Genomic DNA, 23974 nt, shown 5'->3' on the forward strand with positions numbered 1-23974 from the left:
TTAGTATGAGTGAGATTGGTATGACTGAGGTTAGTATGAGTGAGGTTGGTATGACTGAGGTTAGTATGAGTGAGGTTGGTATGAGTGAGGTTAGTATGAGTGAGGTTGGTATGAGTGAGGTTGGTATGACTGAGGTTGGTATGAGTGAGGTTAGTATGACTGATGTTGGTATGACTGAGGTTGGTATGACTGAGGTTGGTCAGAGTGAGGTTAGTATGACTGAGGTTGATATGAGTGAGGTTAGTATGACTGATGTTGGTATGACTGGGGTTGGTATGACTGAGGTTGGTCAGAGTGAGGTTAGTATGACTGAGGTTGATATGAGTGAGGTTAGTATGACTGAGGTTGGTCAGAGTGAGGTTAGTATGACTGAGGTTGATATGAGTGAGGTTGGTATGACTGAGGTTGGTATGAGTGAGGTTGGTATGACTGAGGTTGGTATGAGTGAGGTTGGTATGACTGAGGTTGGTATGACTGAGGTTAGTATGACTGAGGTTGGTATGAGTGAGGTTGGTCAGAGTGAGGTTAGTATGACTGAGGTTGGTATGACTGAGGTTGGTATGACTGAGGTTGGTATGACTGAGGTTAGTATGACTGAGGTTGGTATGAGTGAGGTTGGTCAGAGTGAGGTTAGTATGACTGAGGTTGGTATGAGTGAGGTTAGTATGACTGAGGTTGGTATGACTGAGGTTGGTATGACTGAGGTTGGTATGAGTGAGGTTGGTATGACTGAGGTTGGTATGACTGAGGTTGGTATGAGTGAGGTTTGTATGACTGAGGTTGGTATGAGTGAGGTTGGTATGACTGAGGTTGGTATGACTGAGGTTGGTCAGAGTGAGGTTAGTATGACTGAGGTTGGTATGACTGAGGTTGGTATGAGTGAGGTTAGTATGACTGAGGTTGGTCAGAGTGAGGTTAGTATGACTGAGGTTGGTATGACTGAGGTTGGTATGAGTGAGGTTGGTATGACTGAGGTTGGTATGAGTGAGGTTGGTATGACTGAGGTTGGTATGACTGAGGTTGGTATGACTGAGGTTGGTATGACTGAGGTTGGTCAGAGTGAGGTTAGTATGACTGAGGTTGGTATGACTGAGGTTGGTATGAGTGAGGTTAGTATGACTGAGGTTGGTCAGAGTGAGGTTAGTATGACTGAGGTTGGTATGACTGAGGTTGGTATGAGTGAGGTTGGTATGACTGAGGTTGGTCAGAGTGAGGTTAGTATGACTGAGGTTGGTATGACTGAGGTTGGTATGACTGAGGTTGGTATGACTGAGGTTGGTATGACTGAGGTTGGTATGACTGAGGTTGGTATGACTGAGGTTGGTATGACTGAGGTTGGTATGACTGAGGTTGGTCAGAGTGAGGTTAGTATGACTGAGGTTGGTATGACTGAGGTTGGTATGAGTGAGGTTGGTATGACTGAGGTTGGTATGAGTGAGGTTGGTATGACTGAGGTTGGTATGAGTGAGGTTGGTATGAGTGAGGTTGGTATGACTGAGGTTGGTATGACTGAGGTTGGTATGAGTGAGGTTGGTATGAGTGAGGTTGGTATGACTGAGGTTGGTATGACTGAGGTTGGTATGACTGAGGTTGGTATGACTGAGGTTGGTATGAGTGAGGTTGGTATGACTGAGGTTGGTATGAGTGAGGTTGGTATGAGTGAGGTTGGTATGAGTGAGGTTGGTATGAGTGAGGTTGGTATGAGTGAGGTTGGTCTGAGTGAGGTTGGTATGAGTGAGGTTGGTATGACTGAGGTTGGTATGACTGAGGTTGGTATGACTGAGGTTGGTATGACTGAGGTTGGTATGAGTGAGGTTGGTATGAGTGAGGTTGGTATGACTGAGGTTGGTATGAGTGAGGTTGGTCAGAGTGAGGTTGGTCAGAGTGAGGTTGGTATGACTGAGGTTGGTATGACTGAGGTTGGTATGACTGAGGTTGGTATGAGTGAGGTTGGTATGACTGAGGTTGGTATGACTGAGGTTGGTATGAGTGAGGTTGGTATGACTGAGGTTGGTATGACTGAGGTTGGTATGAGTGCAGCTGAGCCTGAGAGAAGAATAAACCGTTGAGGTTCACCTTCATAGACTTGTAGAGGCGCTTGGCGAAGTACATAGGTACACTCCTGATGCACTGAACTGTAGGAGACAGTGAGCACAAGACAGACATGTTGAAATAAGAGTTAGTGGATGACTTGACTCGGTATGATCTTTTAGCCTGATTAAACCCCACTGAACGACGGTGAGTGAACTCAACGGTGTTCAATTTGATTTCAATTGGGTTCAGTCTGATTTTTAACCAGGCGGAAGGAACGTCATGTGTGTTATCAGAAAGAGTCCCAACGCGTACCGACAGCCAACATGAGTCTCTCAAAGTCCCCAGACAGCTCACTCTTGATGCTGTCCTCTATGGGCTTCTCTGCTATCTCCTGGTACTTATCAAACACTGCAGGAGGAAGACAGAGAACGGAGTCATTCCCTGGCATGGTATCCTAGTCAGTGAACTACTGAGACCAGACCACAGACACATAACTCAGCAGCCTGATACAACCAGGATCCCTGTGTGTTGTGGGTGTGACAAGAACGGACCGATTCACACTAGTAAATGTCACACTGTGACATCATAATGGATGCGTTCCAAATGGAACCCTATTTGTTACATAGTGCACTACTGTTAACATCTATGGGTTATAGATAGAGCACTATATAGGGAGTAGGGTGCCATTTGGGATGTAACCAGTGTTCTGGTCAGGGGCTGAGGTTATGATACTGTTGTCCCGCTCAGCCTCATGTTTATGTACCCCGGTGTTATACTCACCCATCTGGAGGTGGTTGACACTGCGGTTTCCCAGCAACATAATGAAAATGGACTCCTCTGTGCCCCACTGCTCCTCCCCGGCTGCAAACAGCGCCTGAAAGCGTTGAAAAGTGTTAAAAAGGGATAGTTACAGACAGGTAGAAAGGAGTTGATCAGGTTAGGAAGGGAAAGGGAAGAAACAGTTGGTGGGTTTGTATTGCGGTGAACGTGTTCTGTACTACTGCTTCAAACACTCACCTGAGCATCCTCCTCCACTAATTCTGCATGCACTACTCCTGGTTCATCTCTGGTTCCCTGGAAACACACACACACAGACACACAGACACACACACAGACACACACACACACACACACACACACACACACACACACACACACACACACACACACACACACACACACACACACACACACACACACACACACACACACACACACACACACACACACACACACACACACACACACACACACACACACACACACACACACAATGTTTGACTAAACAGCTACACAAGTGCTTTGGTTAGGACAACAACAAGTTAGTTAACAGATTGGTTATATCTACTTACAAAAACGAAAAACTCAACCTAGAAAAACAAGTTATTGACAGCCTTTCAAATCATAAAATCATATTAGATCCACTATGGCTACTGGCATAGCAATAACTAACCTGGAGTAAAACAACCAGCATCTTCTTAAAGTGTCCGGAGGTGTCTCCTGTAACGTCCTCCTCGATGTCTGAGCCATAAGCTGAAGACAGTAACAACACAGGCAGTTAATAATACAACCAGGATTTCACTGGAATATGCTGTGTTTGTTATATGTCATACAGTAGCTGTACAGATGTCTCATCTTAATTTGACCAGTTTCTCACAGCAGGAAAATAATACGGAAGCAACAGGAAATGTGAATTCAAGTGCAAATTACAAACTTCACACTACAAGATGCTGAACTCTTGAGTAGTTTTCTTCAGTGGTTAGCTTCAAGGTAGACAATTCTGGACTGATGTACAGTGGGCTTTTCTGGTGCTTTCGCGTCTGTCGTGTCTTCACCCAGGTGGGTGCTACACATCGGTAGTGGGCGAATTCTACCCATGGGAGTTTGACTTCAGAGACTACTACTGAGAAGCTCTGGGCCAGGGTGTCCTGATGGACAGCTCTGGACCAGTCTGACCCCCCTGTTTCATCTCTGAACTGCCTCTACTCTAGCCTGGTGCCGACTGCCTAAGCCATTAATGAACTACCTTGCCCGCCATGATCGGCCATTGACTATTTGTTTGTGTTGTTTTTCAAAAGTGCATGTCTTGTTGTTGTTGTTTAAAGCACTCTGAGATTGTAATGGAAAGCGCTATAAAATATGTATTATTATTATTATATGTCATACTGTATGTCATAATGAGTGACTTTTTGCTCTCATTATGATCATGTTCTGATGCTCAAGATCAAGATTGCTTGTTTGCTGGACATTCAGCTTCTAACGAGATGAAGCAAATGCAGTTGAAGTCGGTAGTTTACATACACTTTAGCCAAATACATTTAAACTCAGTTTGTCACAATTCCTGACATTTAATCCAAGTAAAAATTTCCCTGTTTTAGGTAATTTAGGATCACCACTTTATTTTACGAATGTGAAATGTCAGAATAATTAGTAGAGAGAATGATTTACTTCAGCTTTTTTATTTCATCACATTCCCAGTGGGTCAGAAGTTTACACACACAATACTACAATTAGTATTTGGTAGCATTGCTTTTAAATTGTTTAACCTGGGTCAAACGTTTTGGGTAGCCTTCCACAAGCTTCACACAATAAGTTGGGTGAATTCTGGCCCATTCCTCCTGACAGAGCTGGTGTAACTGAGTCTGCTTGGGGTCATTCTTCATTTGGAAGAACTATTTGTGAACTAGCTTTAACTTCCTGCTGATGTCTTGAGATGTTGCTTCAATATATCAACATAATTTTCCATCCTCATGATACCATCTATTTTGTGAAGTGCACCAGTCCCTCCTCTAGCAAAGCACCCCACAACATGATGCTGCCACCCTCGGGCCTAACGGTTGGGATGGTGTTCTTTGGCTTGCAAGCCTCCCTCTTGCTGAGCTGCCTTTCAGGTTATGTCGATATAGGACTCGTTTTACTGTGGATATAGATACTTTTGTACCTGTTTCCTCCAGCATCTTCACAAGGCCCTTTGCTGTTGTTCTGGGATTGATCTGCACTTTTCGCACTAAAGTATGTTCATCTCTAGGAGACAGAACGCATTTCCTTCCTGAGCGGTATGACGGCTGCGTGGTCTCATAGTGTTTATACTTGGGTACTATTGTTTGTACAGATGAACGTGGAACTTTCAGGCATTTGGAAATTGCTTCCAAGGATGAACCAGATTTGTGGAGGTCTACAATTTTTTTATGAGGACTTGGCTGTTTTTCTTTTGATTTTCCCATGATGTCAAGCAAAGAGGCACTGAGTTTGAAGATAGTCTTTCAAATACATCCACAGGTACACCTCCAATTGACTCAAATGATGTCAATTAGCCTATCAGAAGCTTCTAAAGCCATGACAATATTTTCTGGAATTTTCAATGCTGTCTAAAGGCACAGTCAACTTATTGCATGTAAACTTCTGACCCACTGGAATTGTGATACAGTGAGTTATAAGTGAAATAATCTGTCTGTAAACAATTCTTGGAAAAATGACTTGTGTCACGCACAAAATAGATGTCCTAAACGTCTTGCCAAAACTATAGTTTGTTAACAAGAAATTTTAGTGGTTGAAAAACGAGGTTTAATGAATCCAACCTAAGTGTATGTAAACTTCCAACGTCAACTGTATATCTTACCATCTAATGGGAGGGAGGAAATATATCTTACCATCTAATGGGAGGGAGGAAATATATCTTACCATCTAATGGGAGGAAGAAATATATCTTACCATCTAATGGGAGGTAGGAAATATATCTTATCATCTAATGGGAGGAAGGAAATATATCTTACCATCTAATGGGAGGAAGAAATATATCTTACCATCTAATGGGAGGTAGGAAATATATCTTACCATCTAATGGGAGGGAGGAAATATATCTTACCATCTAATGGGAGGGAGGAAATATATCTTACCATCTAATGGGAGGAAGGAAATATATCTTACCATCTAATGGGAGGGAGGAAATATATCTTACCATCTAATGGGAGGGAGGAAATATATCTTACCATCTAATGGGAGGGAGGAAATATATCTTACCATCTATTCTAATGGGAGGAAGAAATATATCTTACCATCTAATGGGAGGTAGGAAATATATCTTACCATCTATTCTAATGGGAGGAAGAAATAATCTTACCATCTAATGGGACGGAGAAAATATATCTTACCATCTAATGGGAGGAAGAAATATATCTTACCATCTAATGGGAGGAAGAAATATATCTTACCATCTAATGGGAGGGAGGAAATTTATCTTACCATCTCATGGGAGGAAGAAATATATTTTACCATCTAATGGGAGGTAGGAAATATATCTTACCATCTAATGGGAGGTAGGAAATATATCTTACCATCTAATGGGAGGTAGGAAATATATCTTACCATCTAATGGGAGGTAGGAAATATATCTTACCATCTAATGGGAGGGAGGAAATATATCTTACCATCTAATGGGAGGTAGGAAATATATCTTACCATCTAATGGGAGGGAGGAAATATATCTTACCATCTAATGGGAGGTAGGAAATATATCTTACCATCTAATGGGAGGGAGGAAATATATCTTACCATCTAATGGGAGGGAGGAAATATATCTTACCATCTAATGGGAGGAAGGAAATATATCTTACCATCTAATGGGAGGTAGGAAATATATCTTACCATCTAATGGGAGGGAAGAAATATATCTTACCATCTAATGGGAGGGAGGAAATATATCTTACCATCTAATGGGAGGGAGGAAATATATCTTACCATCTAATGGGAGGTAGGAAATATATCTTACCATCTAATGGGAGGGAGGAAATATATCTTACCATCTAATGGGAGGTAGGAAATATATCTTACCATCTAATCTAATAGGAGGAAGAAGTATATCTTACCATCTAATAGGAGGAAGAAGTATATCTTACCATCTAATGGGAGGAAGAAGTATATCTTACCATCTAATCTAATGGGAGGAAGAAATGCATCTTACCATCCTTGTATGCCTCCACCAGGTTGTGTATCTGTTGGTTGTTCCTGGAGGCCAAGACTTCAATCAGGCACTTCTCATCTGTTCCTGCCCCCTTAGAAATAAACAATGACATTAAATACAGAATGGCAAATGTTACTTACTCGGCTGTGTAACAGTCATTTAGTATGTTGTGTCTGATGTGGGTATTCTCAATTCCTAGCATTTTCCTATTTCTTTTACTTCCAAAATATAATCATTTGATGGCATCACGGGTCTCTACTACAGAATCTCACTTTGATGGCATCACGGGTCTCTACTACAGAGTCTCACTTTGATGGCATCACGGGTCTCTACTACAGAGTCTCACTTTGATGGCATCACGGGTCTCTACTACAGAGTCTCACTTTGATGGCATCACGGGTCTCTACTACAGAATCTCACTTTGATGGCATCACGGGTCTCTACTACAGAATCTCACTTTGATGGCATCATGGGTCTCTACTACAGAGTCTCACTTTGATGGCATCACGGGTCTCTACTACAGAGTCTCACTTTGATGGCATCACGGGTCTCTACTACAGAATCTCACTTTGATGGCATCACGGGTCTCTACTACAGAATCTCACTTTGATGGCATCATGGGTCTCTACTACAGAATCTCACTTTGATGGCATCATGGGTCTCTACTACAGAATCTCACTTTGATGGCATCACGGGTCTCTACTACAGAATCTCACTTTGATGGCATCACGGGTCTCTACTACAGAATCTCACTTTGATGGCATCATGGGTCTCTACTACAGAGTCTCACTTTGATGGCATCACGGGTCTCTATTACAGAATCTCACTTTGATGGCATCACGGGTCTCTACTACAGAATCTCACTTTGATGGCATCACGGGTCTCTACTACAGAATCTCACTTTGACGGCATCATGGATCTCTTTGGCGTCATGGTAGGCCTGGGGTCTCATCAGACTGACGATGAGGCGTTCAAACTTCCCCGTCAGCTCATACTTCAGGTCGTCTATCAGGTTCTGGGGAAGAGAGTCATGTCTGTTATGAAGTTACCCTCTCGTGGTGTGTGCACACTGAATTGTGAGTAGCAAGTGGACTGGAAAAACTTACCTCAAAGAACTCAACATAATTGGTAAGTTATGAAGTTATCCTGTCATGAAGTGTGAGACAATGTGCAGAAGGCTCAGTAAACCATATTGAGTGAGTTCAACAAAGGTTCTGTTTGAGGTGAACCTGTTACTTAGTAACAATTTCAGACGATGAACAATTTGAATGAACATTCCAAAATGTTTATAGTTTAAAAATGAAACAGCTAATTTTTGTAAGTATAAACTGTGGCGGTTTAAGGGACAGTAATCAACCTTTAAATGACTTTGCTATTCCTACTAGATGTAATAGAAAGCCTACAGGGTTGCATTATTATTTGTAGTGGCGGTTCAGAACCCGAAACGGACACCGACGTTCGCTGCACACTACATTCTCAGACTGTTAGCTAACGTTAGCACAAAACAAATGTTAGCTAACGTTAGCACAAAACAAATGTTAGCTAACGTTAGCACAAAACAAATGTTAGCTAACGTTAGCACAAAACAAATGTTAGCTTAACGTCCTGAATTTAACTAAGAATGTATTGTACCTTCTAACAAATGGGCTGAATTGTGTCATTTGTGGTAAAGCTTTATTTTACAGTGTGGTTTTAGCTGGTACTTACCTGATCCAGTATTGACCGGGTATTAACTACAGATCATAGAGTGGGTCACAGTAACAATGGATACTCAAAGCATTCAACACCAAATTATACATAGTGATGTTTATGTAAACACAAAACACAAAAAACACTGACTGTAATTTCTATGCAATCCAGGTCCAGCTCTGGAAAGGTACAGAAACGTGATGATAGACGTGATGTTGGATGTTATGATGTGATGTTAGATGTTATGTTGTGATGTTAGATGTTATGTTGTGATGTTAGATGTTATGCTGTGATGTTAGATGTTATGATGTGATGTTAGATGTTATGATGTGATGTTGGATGTTATGATGTGATGTTAGATGTTATGTTGTGATGTTGGATGTTATGTTGTGATGTTGGATGTTATGTTGTGATGTTAGATGTTATGCTGTGATGTTAGATGTTATGTTGTGATGTTAGATGTTATGTTGTGATGTTGGATGTTATGTTGTGATGTTAGATGTTATGTTGTGATGTTAGATGTTATGTTGTGATGTTGGATGTTATGTTGTGATGTTAGATGTTATGTTGTGATGTTGGATGTTATGTTGTGATGTTAGATGTTATGATGTGATGTTAGATGTTATGTTGTGATGTTAGATGTTATGTTGTGATGTTAGATGTTATGTTGTGATGTTAGATGTTATGATGTGATGTTAGATGTTATGTTGTGATGTTGGATGTTATGTTGTGATGTTAGATGTTATGTTGTGATGTTAGATGTTATGTTGTGATGTTAGATGTTATGATGTGATGTTAGATGTTATGTTGTGATGTTAGATGTTATGATGTGATGTTAGATGTTATGTTGTGATGTTAGATGTTATGTTGTGATGTTGGATGTTATGATGTGATGTTAGATGTTATGTTGTGATGTTGGATGTTATGATGTGATGTTAGATGTTATGTTGTGATGTTAGATGTTATGACGTGATGTTAGATGTTATGTTGTGATGTTAGATGTTATGACGTGATGTTAGATGATAGGTGTGATGTTAGATGTTATGACGTGATGTTAGATGTTATGATGTGATGTTAGATGTTATGCTGTGATGTTAGATGTTATGATGTGATGTTAGATGTTATGGTGTGATGTTAGATGTTATGACGTGATGTTGATGTTATGATGTGATGTTAGATGTTATGACGTGATGTTAGATGATAGGTGTGATGTTAGATGTTATGTTGTGATGTTGGATGTTATGATGTGATGTTAGATGTTATGACGTGATGTTAGATGATAGGTGTGATGTTAGATGTTATGACGTGATGTTGGATGTTATGATGTGATGTTAGATGTTATGCTGTGATGTTAGATGTTATGATGTGATGTTAGATGTTATGTTGTGATGTTAGATGTTATGATGTGATGTTAGATGTTATGTTGTGATGTTGGATGTTATGCTGTGATGTTGGATGTTATGTTGTGATGTTAGATGTTATGTTGTGATGTTGGATGTTATGTTGTGATGTTAGATGTTATGCTGTGATGTTAGATGTTATGTTGTGATGTTAGATGATAGGTGTGATGTTAGATGTTATGATGTGATGTTAGATGTTATGTTGTGATGTTAGATGATAGGTGTGATGTTAGATGTTATGATGTGATGTTAGATGTTATGTTGTGATGTTGGATGTTATGTTGTGATGTTAGATGTTATGTTGTGATGTTAGATGTTATGTTGTGATGTTGGATGTTATGTTGTGATGTTAGATGTTATGTTGTGATGTTAGATGTTATGATGTGATGTTAGATGTTATGGTGTGATGTTAGATGTTATGGTGTGATGTTAGATGTTATGATGTGATGTTAGATGTTATGTTGTGATGTTAGATGTTATGTTGTGATGTTAGATGTTATGTTGTGATGTTAGATGTTATGATGTGATGTTAGATGTTATGTTGTGATGTTAGATGTTATGATGTGATGTTAGATGTTTTGACGTGATGTTGGATGGTATGATGTGATTTTCCTGTACCTTCCCATAGCTAGACTTGTACGCCTGTACAATCTCCTGTCTCTGAGCATTGCTTCTGCCAGTGACCAAATCCAAGATGGCCTCCTTGTCGCTGCCTGTAGAGAACAGAGGAAGATCATCAGTAACATCATCAGCAATATTTGACCTTCGAACTTTCTAAGTCAGGGCTGCCCAAACCCTGTTCCTGGAAAGCTACACCATTGATGGATTATATTCTGTTTCTATGAGCTACCCTCCTGTACATTATTGGTCCAGCCCCAGTTGTAACTAATCGGATTCTTATCAACCAGCTAATTGTTAGAATCAGGTGTGCTATATTAGGGTTAGTGTGAAAACCTACAGGAGGGTAGCTCTCTAGGAACAGGGTTGGAGTTAAAAACCTACAGGAGAAGTATCTCTCCAGGAACAGGGTTGGAGTTAAAACCTACAGGAGAAGTATCTCTCCAGGAACAGGGTTGGAGTTAAAACCTACAGGAGGGTAGCTCTTCAGGAATAGGGTTAGAGTTAAAACCTACAGGATGGTGTCTCTCCAGGAACAGGGTTGGAGTGAAAACCTACAAGAGGGTATCTCTCTAGGAACAGGGTTGGAGTTAAAACCTACAGGAGAAGTATCTCTCCAGGAACAGGGTTGGAGTTAAAACCTACAGGAGGGCAGCTCTTCAGGAATAGGGTTAGAGTTAAAACCTACAGGATGGTGTCTCTCCAGGAACAGGGTTGGAGTTAAAACCTACAGGAGGGTATCTCTCTAGGAACAGGGTTGGAGTGAAAACCTACAGGAGGGTAGCTCTCTAGGAACAGGGTTAGTGTGAAAACCTACAGGATGGTAGCTCTCTAGGAACAGGGTTGGAGTGAAAACCTACAGGAGGGTAGCTCTCTAGGAACAGGGTTAGTGTGAAAACCTACAGGAGGGTATCTCTCTAGGAACAGGGTTGGAGTTAAAACCTACAGGATGGTAGCTCTCCAGGAACAGGGTTGGAGTTAAAACCTACAGGAGGGTATCTCTCTAGGAACAGGGTTGGAGTTAAAACCTACAGGATGGTAGCTCTCCAGGAACAGGGTTGGAGTTAAAACCTACAGGAGGGTATCTCTCCAGGAACAGGATTGGAGTGAAAACCTACAGGAGGGTATCTCTCTAGGAACAGGGTTGGAGTTCAAACCTACATGAGGGTATCTCTCCAGGAACAGGGTTGGAGTGAAAACCTAAATGAGGGTAGCTCTCTAGGAACAGGGTTAGTGTGAAAACCTACAGGAGGGTAGCTCTCTAGGAACAGGGTTAGTGTGAAAACCTACAGGAGGGTATCTCTCTAGGAACAGGGTTGGAGTTAAAACCTACAGGATGGTAGCTCTCCAGGAACAGGGTTGGAGTTAAAACCTACAGGATGGTGTCTCTCCAGGAACAGGGTTGGAGTTAAAACCTCCAGGATGGTGTCTCTCCAGGAACAGGGTTGGAGTTAAAACCTCCAGGATGGTGTCTCTCCAGGAACAGGGTTTGAGTTAAAACCTACAGGATGGTGTCTCTCCAGGAACAGGGTTAGAGTTAAAACCTACAGGATGGTGTCTCTCCAGGAACAGGGTTAGAGTTCAAACCTATAGGATGGTAGCTCTCCAGGAACAGGGTTTGAGTTAAAACCTACAGGAGGGTAGCTCTCCAGGAACAGGGTTGGAGTTAAAACCTACAGGAGGGTATCTCTCCAGGAACAGGGTTGGAGTTAAAACCTCCAGGATGGTGTCTCTCCAGGAACAGGGTTTGAGTTAAAACCTACAGGATGGTGTCTCTCCAGGAACAGGGTTAGAGTTAAAACCTACAGGATGGTGTCTCTCCAGGAACAGGGTTGGAGTGAAAACCTCCAGGATGGTGTCTCTCCAGGAACAGGGTTTGAGTTAAAACCTACAGGATGGTGTCTCTCCAGGAACAGGGTTGGAGTGAAAACCTCCAGGATGGTGTCTCTCCAGGAACAGGGTTGGAGTTAAAACCTCCAGGATGGTGTCTCTCCAGGAACAGGGTTGGAGTTAAAACCTCCAGGATGGTGTCTCTCCAGGAACAGGGTTTGAGTTAAAACCTACAGGATGGTGTCTCTCCAGGAACAGGGTTAGAGTTAAAACCTACAGGATGGTGTCTCTCCAGGAACAGGGTTAGAGTTAAAACCTACAGGCGGGTAGCTCTCCAGGAACAGGGTTTGAGTTAAAACCTACAGGATGGTGTCTCTCCAGGAACAGGGTTGGAGTGAAAACCTACAGGATGGTATCTCTCCAGGAACAGGGTTGGAGTTAAAACCTCCAGGATGGTGTCTCTCCAGGAACAGGGTTGGAGTGAAAACCTACAGGATGGTATCTCTCCAGGAACAGGGTTGGAGTTAAAACCTCCAGGATGGTGTCTCTCCAGGAACAGGGTTGGAGTGAAAACCTACAGGATGGTGTCTCTCCAGGAACAGGGTTGGAGTGAAAACCTACAGGATGGTATCTCTCCAGGAACAGGGTTGGAGTGAAAACCTCCAGGATGGTGTCTCTCCAGGAACAGGGTTTGAGTTAAAACCTACAGGATGGTGTCTCTCCAGGAACAGGGTTAGAGTTAAAACCTACAGGATGGTGTCTCTCCAGGAACAGGGTTAGAGTTAAAACCTACAGGATGGTGTCTCTCCAGGAACAGGGTTTGAGTTAAAACCTACAGGGGGTAGCTCTCCAGGAACAGGGTTGGAGTTAAAACCTACAGGAGGGTAGCTCTCCAGGAACAGGGTTGGAGTTAAAACCTACAGGAGGGTATCTCTCCAGGAACAGGGTTTGAGTTAAAACCTACAGGAGGGTAGCTCTCCAGGAACAGGGTTGGAGTTAAAACCTACAGGAGGGTATCTCTCCAGGAACAGGGTTTGAGTTAAAACCTACAGGAGGGTATCTCTCCAGGAACAGGGTTGGAGTTAAAACCTACAGGATGGTAGCTCTCCAGGAACAGGGTTTGAGTTAAAACCTACAGGAGGGTAGCTCTCCAGGAACAGGGTTGGAGTTAAAACCTACAGGAGGGTATCTCTCCAGGAACAGGGTTTGAGTTAAAACCTACAGGAGGGTATCTCTCCAGGAACAGGGTTTGAGTTAAAACCTACAGGAGGGTATCTCTCCAGGAACAGGGTTTGAGTTAAAACCTACAGGAGGGTAGCTCTCCAGGAACAGGGTTTGAGTTAAAACCTACAGGAGGGTATCTCTCCAGGAACAGGGTTTGAGTTAAAACCTACAGGAGGGTATCTCTCCAGGAACAGGGTTTGAGTTAAAACCTACAGGACGGTAGCTCTCCAGGAACAGGGTTGGAGTTAAAACCTACAGGAGGGCAGCTCTTCAGGAATAGGGTTGGAGTTAAAACCTACAGGAGGGTATCTCTCCAGGAACAGGGTTTGAGTTAAAACCTACAGGAGGGTATCTCTCCAGGAACAGGGTTTGAGTTAAAACCTACAGGAGGGTAGCTCTCCAGGAACAGGGTTGGAGTTAAAACCTACAGGAGGGTAGCTCTCCAGGAACAGGGTTTGAGTTAAAACCTACAGGAGGGCAGCTCTCCAGGAACAGGGTTTGAGTTAAAACCTACAGGAGGGTATCTCTCCAGGAACAGGGTTTGAGTTAAAACCTACAGGAGGGTATCTCTCCAGGAACAGGGTTTGAGTTAAAACCTACAGGAGGGTAGCTCTCCAGGAACAGGGTTGGAGTTAAAACCTACAGGAGGGTAGCTCTCCAGGAACAGGGTTGGAGTTAAAACCTACAGGAGGGCAGCTCTTCAGGAATAGGGTTGGAGTTAAAACCTACAGGAGGGTATCTCTCCAGGAACAGGGTTTGAGTTAAAACCTACAGGAGGGTAGCTCTTCAGGAACAGGGTTTGAGTTAAAACCTACAGGATGGTGTCTCTTCAGGAATAGGGTTGGAGTTAAAACCTACAGGAGGGTATCTCTCCAGGAACAGGGTTGGAGTTAAAACCTACAGGAGGGTATCTCTCTAGGAACAGGGTTTGAGTTAAAACCTACAGGAGGGCAGCTCTTCAGGAATAGGGTTGGAGTTAAAACCTACAGGAGGGTATCTCTCCAGGAACAGGGTTTGAGTTAAAACCTACAGGAGGGTAGCTCTTCAGGAACAGGGTTTGAGTTAAAACCTACAGGAGGGCAGCTCTTCAGGAATAGGGTTAGAGTTAAAACCTACAGGAGGGCAGCTCTTCAGGAATAGGGTTAGAGTTAAAACCTACAGGAGGGCAGCTCTTCAGGAATAGGGTTGGAGTTAAAACCTACAGGAGGGTATCTCTCCAGGAACAGGGTTTGAGTTAAAACCTACAGGAGGGTATCTCTCCAGGAACAGGGTTTGAGTTAAAACCTACAGGAGGGTAGCTCTCCAGGAACAGGGTTGGAGTTAAAACCTACAGGAGGGTATATCTCCAGGAACAGGGTTGGAGTGAAAACCTACAGGAGGGTATATCTCCAGGAACAGGGTTAGAGTTAAAACCTACAGGAGGGCAGCTCTCCAGGAACAGGGTTTGAGTTAAAACCTACAGGAGGGTAGCTCTCCAGGAACAGGGTTGGAGTTAAAACCTACAGGAGGGCAGCTCTTCAGGAACAGGGTTAGAGTGAAAACCTACAGGAGGGTAGCTCTCCAGGAACAGGGTTGGAGTTAAAACCTACAGGAGGGTATCTCTCCAGGAACAGGGTTGGACAACCCTGTTCTAAGCAGTTGTGAATACTGGTGTTGGAGTTGTGTATCTCTAGCCTGGTTAATAAACTAGACAAAACAAGTCAAACGACACCGCTGGTTCTGCTCACACTGCCCTACCCTGTGCTCTGACCTCTTTCTCCCCTCTCTCTCCAGATGAAATCTCGCGTCTTGTGACGGCCGGCCGCCCAACAACCTGCCCGCTCGACCCTATCCCCTCCTCTCTTCTCCAGACCATTTCCGGAGACCTTCTCCCTTACCTCACCTCGCTCATCAACTCATCCCTGACCGCTGGCTACGTCCCTTCCGTCTTCAAGAGAGCGAGAGTTGCACCCCTTCTGAAAAAACCTACACTCGATCCCTCCGATGTCAACAACTACAGACCAGTATCCCTTCTTTCTTTTCTCTCCAAAACTCTTGAACGTGCCGTCCTTGGCCAGCTCTCCCGCTATCTCTCTCAGAATGACCTTCCTGATCCAAATCAGTCAGGTTTCAAGACTAGTCATTCAACTGAGACTGCTCTTCTCTGTATCACGGAGGCGCTCCGCACTGCTAAAGCTAACTCTCTCTCCTCTGCTCTCATCCTTCTAGACCTATCGGCTGCCTTCGATACTGTGAACCATCAGATCCTCCTCTCCACCCTCTCCGAGTTGGGCATCTCCGGCGCGGCCCACGCTTGGATTGCGTCCTATCTGACAGGTCGCTCCTACCAGGTGGCGTGGCGAGAATCTGTCTCCTCACCACGCGCTCTCACCACTGGTGTCCCCCAGGGCTCTGTTCTAGGCCCTCTCCTATTCTCGCTATACACCAAGTCACTTGGCTCTGTCATAACCTCACATGGTCTCTCCTATCATTGCTATGCAGACGACACACAATTAATCTTCTCCTTTCCCCTTCTGATGACCAGGTGGCGAATCGCATCTCTGCATGTCTGGCAGACATATCAGTGTGGATGACGGATCACCACCTCAAGCTGAACCTCGGCAAGACGGAGCTGCTCTTCCTCCCGGGGAAGGACTGCCCGTTCCATGATCTCGCCATCACGGTTGACAACTCCATTGTGTCCTCCTCCCAGAGCGCTAAGAACCTTGGCGTGATCCTGGACAACACCCTGTCGTTCTCAACTAACATCAAGGCGGTGGCCCGTTCCTGTAGGTTCATGCTCTACAACATCCGCAGAGTACGACCCTGCCTCACACAGGAAGCGGCGCAGGTCCTAATCCAGGCACTTGTCATCTCCCGTCTGGATTACTGCAACTCGCTGTTGGCTGGGCTCCCTGCCTGTGCCATTAAACCCCTACAACTCATCCAGAACGCCGCAGCCCGTCTGGTGTTCAACCTTCCCAAGTTCTCTCACGTCACCCCGCTCCTCCGCTCTCTCCACTGGCTTCCAGTTGAAGCTCGCATCCGCTACAAGACCATGGTGCTTGCCTACGGAGCTGTGAGGGGAACGGCACCTCAGTACCTCCAGGCTCTGATCAGGCCCTACACCCAAACAATGGCACTGCGTTCATCCACCTCTGGCCTGCTCGCCTCCCTACCACTGAGGAAGTACAGTTCCCGCTCAGCCCAGTCAAAACTGTTCGCTGCTCTGGCTCCCCAATGGTGGAACACACTCACTCACGACGCCAGGACAGCGGAGTCAATCACCACCTTCCGGAGACACCTGAAACCCCACCTCTTTAAGGAATACCTAGGATAGGATAAAGTAATCCTTCTCACCCCCCTTAAAAGATTTAGATGCACTATTGTAAAGTGGCTGTTCCACTGGATGTCATAAAGTGAATGCACCAATTTGTAAGTCGCTCTGGATAAGAGCGTCTGCTAAATGACTTAAATGTAAATGTAAATGTAAAACTGAAGTAAACTGAAACAAAGGTGTGCAGTGTTCTGTTTGTTTTTTACCAGGCTAGTGTCCCCCTGCCCTACAGTGGACACGAAGTGTAGCTACATTGTTACTCACCGATGCCTTTCATGGCATTGTAGAGAGTCTCAGCATCTGCGCTGGCATCAAAGTCTGGAGCATCGGTTACTGTGCCTCGGAACCCCTGTAAGAACATTCATTACCTTTTACCAACCTCATTCACAACAATGGCCCGGGGCACAGTTTCAGTTGTTAGGGGCACAGTTTCAGTTGTTAGGGGCAAAGTTTCAGTTGTTAGGGGCAAAGTTTCAGTTGTTAGGGGCAAAGTTTCAGTTGTTTCAGTCAGTTGTTAAAGAACACATTCTTATTCACAACAATCAGTTTCATAGAAGAGGGAAAAAGAGTTGATTGAGCCAACTAGATGCTGGGTATGACTAGTTGGGCACAGAAGAATGGACGAGGGGACAGGAATTACTCTGGGCCTTTCCCAAGGTTAATTAAAGTCACAGGGGAGTGGGGGGCCGTGTAAGGGGCCATGGGTGTGTGTGTGGGCTGTGTAGGAGAATGTTACGGCTTTTGAGGGGCTGTGTGGGTGTGCAGGGGGCAGGAAGGAATGTGTGGGTGTACAGGGGGCAGGAAGTGGCTGTGTGGGTGTACATGGGGCAGGAAGGGGCTGTGGCTGCAGTGCCCTGAGCAGAGGGCTGACAGACAGACAGCTGACACCGGTCTGTCCCCCTGCCTACAGCTGCACCCTCCAGAACAGCAGTGTGTGTAGGAGGGAGGAACAGGGAGTCAGGTTACACACACACACACAGACCTGCTCACTCTGCAGGGGTCTGACACGGCTTCAGCCGACCTCCAATCAACACAGAAACAATAAAACACAATACAGCCGCCAGGGCTGCAGTTCAATCAAACATGTAGTGTGGAAAATACCCGTGTTCATTTATTTCTTTATCCTGTATCTGAGAAACATATCAGTTCAGCTGCTGTTTCTGTGGAGATTCTTTCGGCTGCATTGAGGCACACAGCCAATGTTTCCTACCCAGAAATCCAGCCAGCCAGACAGCCAAGGAGGCCACTCCACATGCTCAAGATGTGGCCTTACTACAGCTCTACCATAGAGACTATCACTCCCCAGGACAGCTGGGAGGTCCCACCCATATAGCAACAGGACCAAAACAATGGGCCCATAGCAACGGTCCTTTCAGCAAACAGACTGTTCAGGCAGCAAATAACTAGTAGAACATAGATAATCACATTATCTTCAGATGATACAAGTGACTTACCAGAGCTATTCGTTTTGGTTGATAAAGCTTACACTACAGCAGTGCTTGGCTGCTCCTACATTCATCCTGATACTGCACTATCCTTGGCACCAGTCCGTCTGTGCTATAGCCAACTTGTGGTTGTCTTGCCATGGTAATGCAGCTCTAGGGTGGTGGAGTGCAGAGGCATGTACAGTGGTATGAATCAAACCCACTACTCTGGTGTAGCTGATACCAAGCTCCAACCCTCAGATCCAGCAGAACCAAAAAGGACATGGTTTTGATACTAGATAGTCTAGCCGGGCCATCCTTAGACATGGTTTTGATACTAGATAGTCTAGCAGGGCCATCCTTAGACATGGTTTTGATATTAGATAGTCTAGCAGGGCCATCCTTAGACATGGTTTTGATACTAGATCGTCTAGCAGGGCCATCCTTAGACATGGTTTTGATACTAGATAGTCTAGCAGGGCCATCCTTAGACATGGTTTTGATATTAGATAGTCTAGCAGGGCCATCCTTAGACATGGTTTTGATACTAGATCGTCTAGCAGGGCCATCCTTAGACATGGTTTTGATACTAGATAGTCTAGCAGGGCCATTATTAGACATGGTTTTGATACTAGATAGTCTAGCAGGGCCATCCTTAGACATGGTTTTGATACTAGATAGTCTAGCAGGGCCATCCTTAGACATGGTTTTGATACTAGATAGTCTAGCCGGGCCATCCTTAGACATGGTTTTGATACTAGATAGTCTAGCCGGGCCATTCTTAGACATGGTTTTGATACTAGATAGTCTAGCCGGGCCATTATTAGACATGGTTTTGATATTAGATCGTCTAGCCGGGCTATCCTTAGACATGGTTTTGATACTAGATAGTCTAGCAGGGCCATTCTTGCAAATCTCCTCTTGTTGACTTGACTTACGTGAGCAGAACCTGGGATTCCGAGGCTAGGTATAATAAGATAGAGAAGTAGTGCTGTCATATGCCTTCCGGAGCTCTCTCTGTGTGTCTGTCAATATCATGTCCAGGTTGCCAGAGGGAAGAGTGACACATTATACTAGCCTGCTGCCATTACAATAAACAGACGCCCCAGGGCTGATGACTGCTGCTAGCGAATGAATGATTCTCATCTGACAACTCCTTTGTCTTTGCATCATGATCATACAGTCATCATGGAACAGGATACGTTTATCCTGATAGCTCTACTGTAGCTACACATAGCACTGAGAGAATGGCAGACATGGCATTATGATATTGACTTACCATTCCCATATTTGGTCTTTTAAGGATATGCAGGAAACAATCGACCTGCAAGACAAGATATATACGAAGCAGAAATGAGAACAGTGAAACGTGTTGACATGCTGTTTAAGATGGTATCAATATCAATCAATCAAATGTATTTATGGAGCCCTTTATACAACCGGCAGTGGTCACAAAGTCCTTGAGACAACCGATATACAGAAACTGAGCGCAAGCAATGCAATGCAAGCACAGTGGCCATGAAAAACTCCTTAGAAAGAGCCGGAACCCGGATCCTAGGCGTAGACGATCCTCTTCTGGCTGTGCCATCTTATCGATCCTAATTGTCAATGTGAATATGATATGATTGTGAACAGCATGTGTGGCTGGATGAACAAAGAGATGCTATTGGACCATAGACTAATGAAAATATACTTGATATGTCATTGAAGGGTGGTGGTCAGGCTTCTGCTCTTTCAGCACAACACCATCCACAGAACCTGCACCAGAGAAGACTGCATTGGAAAGTCAAAATACTGTTTCATAATAAATGTCACTAGTGGGCTTGCTACAGATTCCTATAGGATTATGCAGGGAGAAGACATGAGGGGGACCAAGGAGGCCATTTTGAATTGGATTACTTGTAGGGTTGTTGGCTTATGGCCCAGTGGTTAAAGCTTAGCCACGTTTTCCACAGGAAACATGTTGGCTGCTCTTCCCCTGCGGTTCAGTAAGGCTACAGGGTTCCCTTTCAGAGTGGTACCATAGGCCTTAGCATCTGGTGAGGTAGAGAAAATGACATTTAATAAAGAAACATCTACTTTTACAAAAGGTAGAGTTAGGTCAAACTTGTTCTCGCATTCTTGTTGGAACTGTTTTGTATCATCTCAATTTAGAACTAAAACCCACATGGTCTATGACGATGGATTCTACAGTAGATGGAAAAACTAGTTTGGCTTATACATTTGTGTATAAGTAAAGGGAATTCTGTCGGACTTTCCAAATGAGATGTAAGTCATTTAGATTGTCAGTAAGAATATATATCACAGGAGAAACACCCAGTGAGGACAAGCTGTCCTCTGGCATAAGCACACAGTATTGCAGTCAATTGTAGAATTTCAGACAGTTTCTCCATTAGTGAGAATATGTTTAAAATAAGCCCACGGCAGTGTTTCGTCTGCTAAAATATCCATCAAGCACGGTTCGATCCAAACATCTGCTATATCCACAGATCATGTCCACGACCACACCCCATCTCTCAGTCTCCCACCCCAAAACTATACCACTTTTTATTCATAAAGCATCACTTTTTTGTTTGTTTGAATTCTGTTTGAAACACATAATTTAGAATTATACTGTTTACACAATGGACATCAATGATAAACATGACTCATGTCTATGCTCAATCCATTACCTTTACATTTACAACGTCCTTTTCTCTATGTTGTTCTTAACACTTAGATTATTGGTTTGTAAAAATGGAACTGTCTGTCTGTCTATTATTCTCATTTCATGGACTTGGGCTGGGCTAATAATACCCTGAACAAACCGTTATAGCTCCGTTATTGTCTTCACATGACTTGCGTCAACATTATCTTAGTCTATATTGTTGAGCATTTGACACTATAGAAAATTCACTACAAAGCAAAACCCAAACTCACCTCTTTTACCGAACTAATATGATCAAAATCAACCCCGCTGCAGTCCTGACCTCCTCTATCCTGTTTTTATCGGTTGCGTGTAGCCCGGTGTTGAAACCGCCAGCTGTCTAATTCCCTGTCCTCGAGCTCACGTAATAACTGCGGTGCTCACGGGCGGTGCGTCAAAAGAGTTCCCCCTTTCTAACAGGGAGCCCGTTCACGCTAGATAAAAACGGTGTTATGACAAATGAACAAATACGTAAACAACCTATTCACACGTGCTGTGTGGTTTTCTATACGCTCCGTATACACACTGAGCACAGACCGTCTTTAGACGTATTTTTTTGGTCTCGTCAATTCAGAGAAGGGTAGAATTGCAGCCTGAAAATCGGGGCGTTCCTGCATGTGGGCAGTGATTGGGAGTCCCATAGGGAGGTGCACAATTGGCCCAGCGTCGTCTGGGTTAGGGGAGGGTTTGGCCAGGGTAGGCCTTCATTGTAAATAAGAATTTGTTCTTAAACTGACTTGCCTAGTTAAATAAAGGTTTTAAAAAAAGAAGGTAAAACCCACCGAAGAAGGGGCAGTGGTGACAACGATAGCTAGCTAGCCGTACACCAGGAGACAGTGTCTGTGAGCACTGTTTTCCAGCAGGCACACAGCACAGTACACAGCAGGAGAGACACTGTGTACTATGTTAGCTAGCGCACAGTGTCCCTAAATAGCAAGCTAGCTAGTTAGCTAACACACAGTGTCTGCTGTGCTAACGGGAGGCAGAAGTGACCGGTAGACAGTGTTCTTCGCCCAGCCTGTCGGGCACTGTTTTCACAAAGTTCTGTTAATGATGGTGAGGCCCGGTGTTCGTCAGGCGAGAGCGAAGGACACTGTCTACCGGTGTCAGGAACCAATGGAATGCTCGAGTGGGGGTGTTCCTGCAGATGCAGGAATGATCACATGCAGGAACTCACTGATTTCCGGGCTGCAGTCACTATTGTCTGGTCTAGCCATTTTTTGGAGGTCTTTTTGTGGTCCGGCCTTCATCTCAACGTCAATGGCCTTAATTTGGCCCAAACATAGACGTGTATGTTTGGTTCATATATGGTCCAGTCCGGACCGCATCCACAGGCGTTCGGTCCATACCGGCCTATATTTGGCCCAAGTATTGATGTCTATAATTGGTTCAAATTTGTTTTGGTACTGTACTGTATTCAACTGAATTAAACTGTACTGTACTCTACTGAATTAAACTGTACTGTACTCTACTGAATTAAACTGTACTGTACTGTACTCTACTGAATTAAACTGTACTGTACTGTACTCTACTGAATTAAACTGTACTGTACTCTACTGAATTAAACTGTACTGTACTGTACTCTACTGAATTAAACTGTACTGTACTCTACTGAATTAAACTGTACTGTACTGTACTCTACTGAATTAAACTGTACTGTACTGTACTCTACTGAATTAAACTGTACTGTACTGTACTCTACTGAATTAAACTGTACTGTACTCTACTGAATTAAACTGTACTGTACTGTACTCTACTGAATTAAACTGTACTGTACTCTACTGAATTAAACTGTACTGTACTCTACTGAATTAAACTGTACTGTACTCTACTGAATTAAACTGTACTGTACTGTACTGAATTAAATTATACTGTACTGTACTCTACTGAATTAAACTGTACTGTACTCTACTGAATTAAACTGTACTGTACTGTACTGTACTGAATTAAACTGTACTGTACTGTACTGTACTGAATTAAACTGTACTGTACTGTACTCTACTGAATTAAACTCTGTTATTTACCAGACTGTACTATACTCTACTGAACTGAAATACACCATACTGTACTGTGCTGTTCAAACTTGTAAAACATAACCTAGACGTTCATGATTCATTCAGATTTTTTCTGGACAACCAAATGTGTACTTGTTTGGGGGCGGACCTCATTAGAATAATGCCCAGCATGCTTTGCAAGTGTTTGGTTTTACATTTACATTTGGGTCATTCAGCAGACAATCTTATCCAGAGTGACTTACAGACAGTGCGTTCGAGTAAGGAAGATAAATGACAACATATCACAGTCATAGCAAAGAAAAAATATGAATGTAACTGTTTTACCGAGAATGTTACTGGAGTTGAAGTGGTCTAGTGGTATATTTTGTGATTCAAATCAAATCAAATCAAATGTATTTGTCACAGACACATGGTTAGCAGATGTTAATGCGAGTGTAGCGAAATGCTTGTGCTTCTAGTTCCGACCATGCAGTAATAACCAACAAGTAATCTAACTAACAATTCCAAAACTACTACCTTATACACACAAGTGTAAAGAGATAAAGAATATGTACATAAAGATATGTGAATGAGTGATGGTACAGAACGGCATAGGCAAGATGCAGTAGATGGTATCGAGTACAGTATATACATATGAGATGAGTAATGTAGGGTATGTAAACAAAGTGGCATAGTTTAAAGTGGCTAGTTATACATGTATTACACAAAGATGCAGTAGATGATATAGAGTACAGTATATACTACTTTGTACATTATTGTCTCCAGATTTAAAGCTTGG

At 43.6% G+C, this 23974-nt stretch overlaps 1 protein-coding gene and 1 long non-coding RNA gene across 2 annotated transcripts in view; both read right to left on the reverse strand.

Annotated features, from left to right (window-relative positions):
* LOC118379874 (annexin A6-like) overlaps nt 1–21737 on the reverse strand; it is a 49934-nt gene extending 28197 nt beyond the window's left edge. Inside the window, exons 1-11 of the mRNA XM_052517320.1 lie at nt 21415–21737; nt 19775–19819; nt 17336–17420; nt 10702–10796; nt 7896–8009; nt 6995–7085; nt 3488–3567; nt 3052–3108; nt 2815–2908; nt 2347–2442; nt 2077–2135 (exon numbers count right to left, since the gene is read on the reverse strand). Of these exons, the coding sequence (XP_052373280.1) occupies nt 2077–2135; nt 2347–2442; nt 2815–2908; nt 3052–3108; nt 3488–3567; nt 6995–7085; nt 7896–8009; nt 10702–10796; nt 17336–17420; nt 19775–19783 (780 nt within the window). The 5' untranslated portion in view covers nt 19784–19819; nt 21415–21737. The remainder of the gene's footprint in view (nt 1–2076; nt 2136–2346; nt 2443–2814; nt 2909–3051; nt 3109–3487; nt 3568–6994; nt 7086–7895; nt 8010–10701; nt 10797–17335; nt 17421–19774; nt 19820–21414) is intronic.
* LOC127929351 (uncharacterized) lies at nt 12400–16034 on the reverse strand. Its single transcript, XR_008134600.1, has 5 exons — nt 15255–16034; nt 14696–15168; nt 13192–14566; nt 12762–12976; nt 12400–12503 (listed from the first exon to the last, which is right to left on the reverse strand). It is a non-coding gene; the product is annotated as an uncharacterized LOC127929351 (long non-coding RNA).
* Nucleotides 21738–23974: the final 2237 nt, after the last annotated feature.

Source organism: Oncorhynchus keta, chromosome 4, assembly GCF_023373465.1.
Source record: "Oncorhynchus keta strain PuntledgeMale-10-30-2019 chromosome 4, Oket_V2, whole genome shotgun sequence".
In the NCBI taxonomy this organism is placed as follows: Eukaryota; Metazoa; Chordata; class Actinopteri; order Salmoniformes; family Salmonidae; genus Oncorhynchus; species Oncorhynchus keta.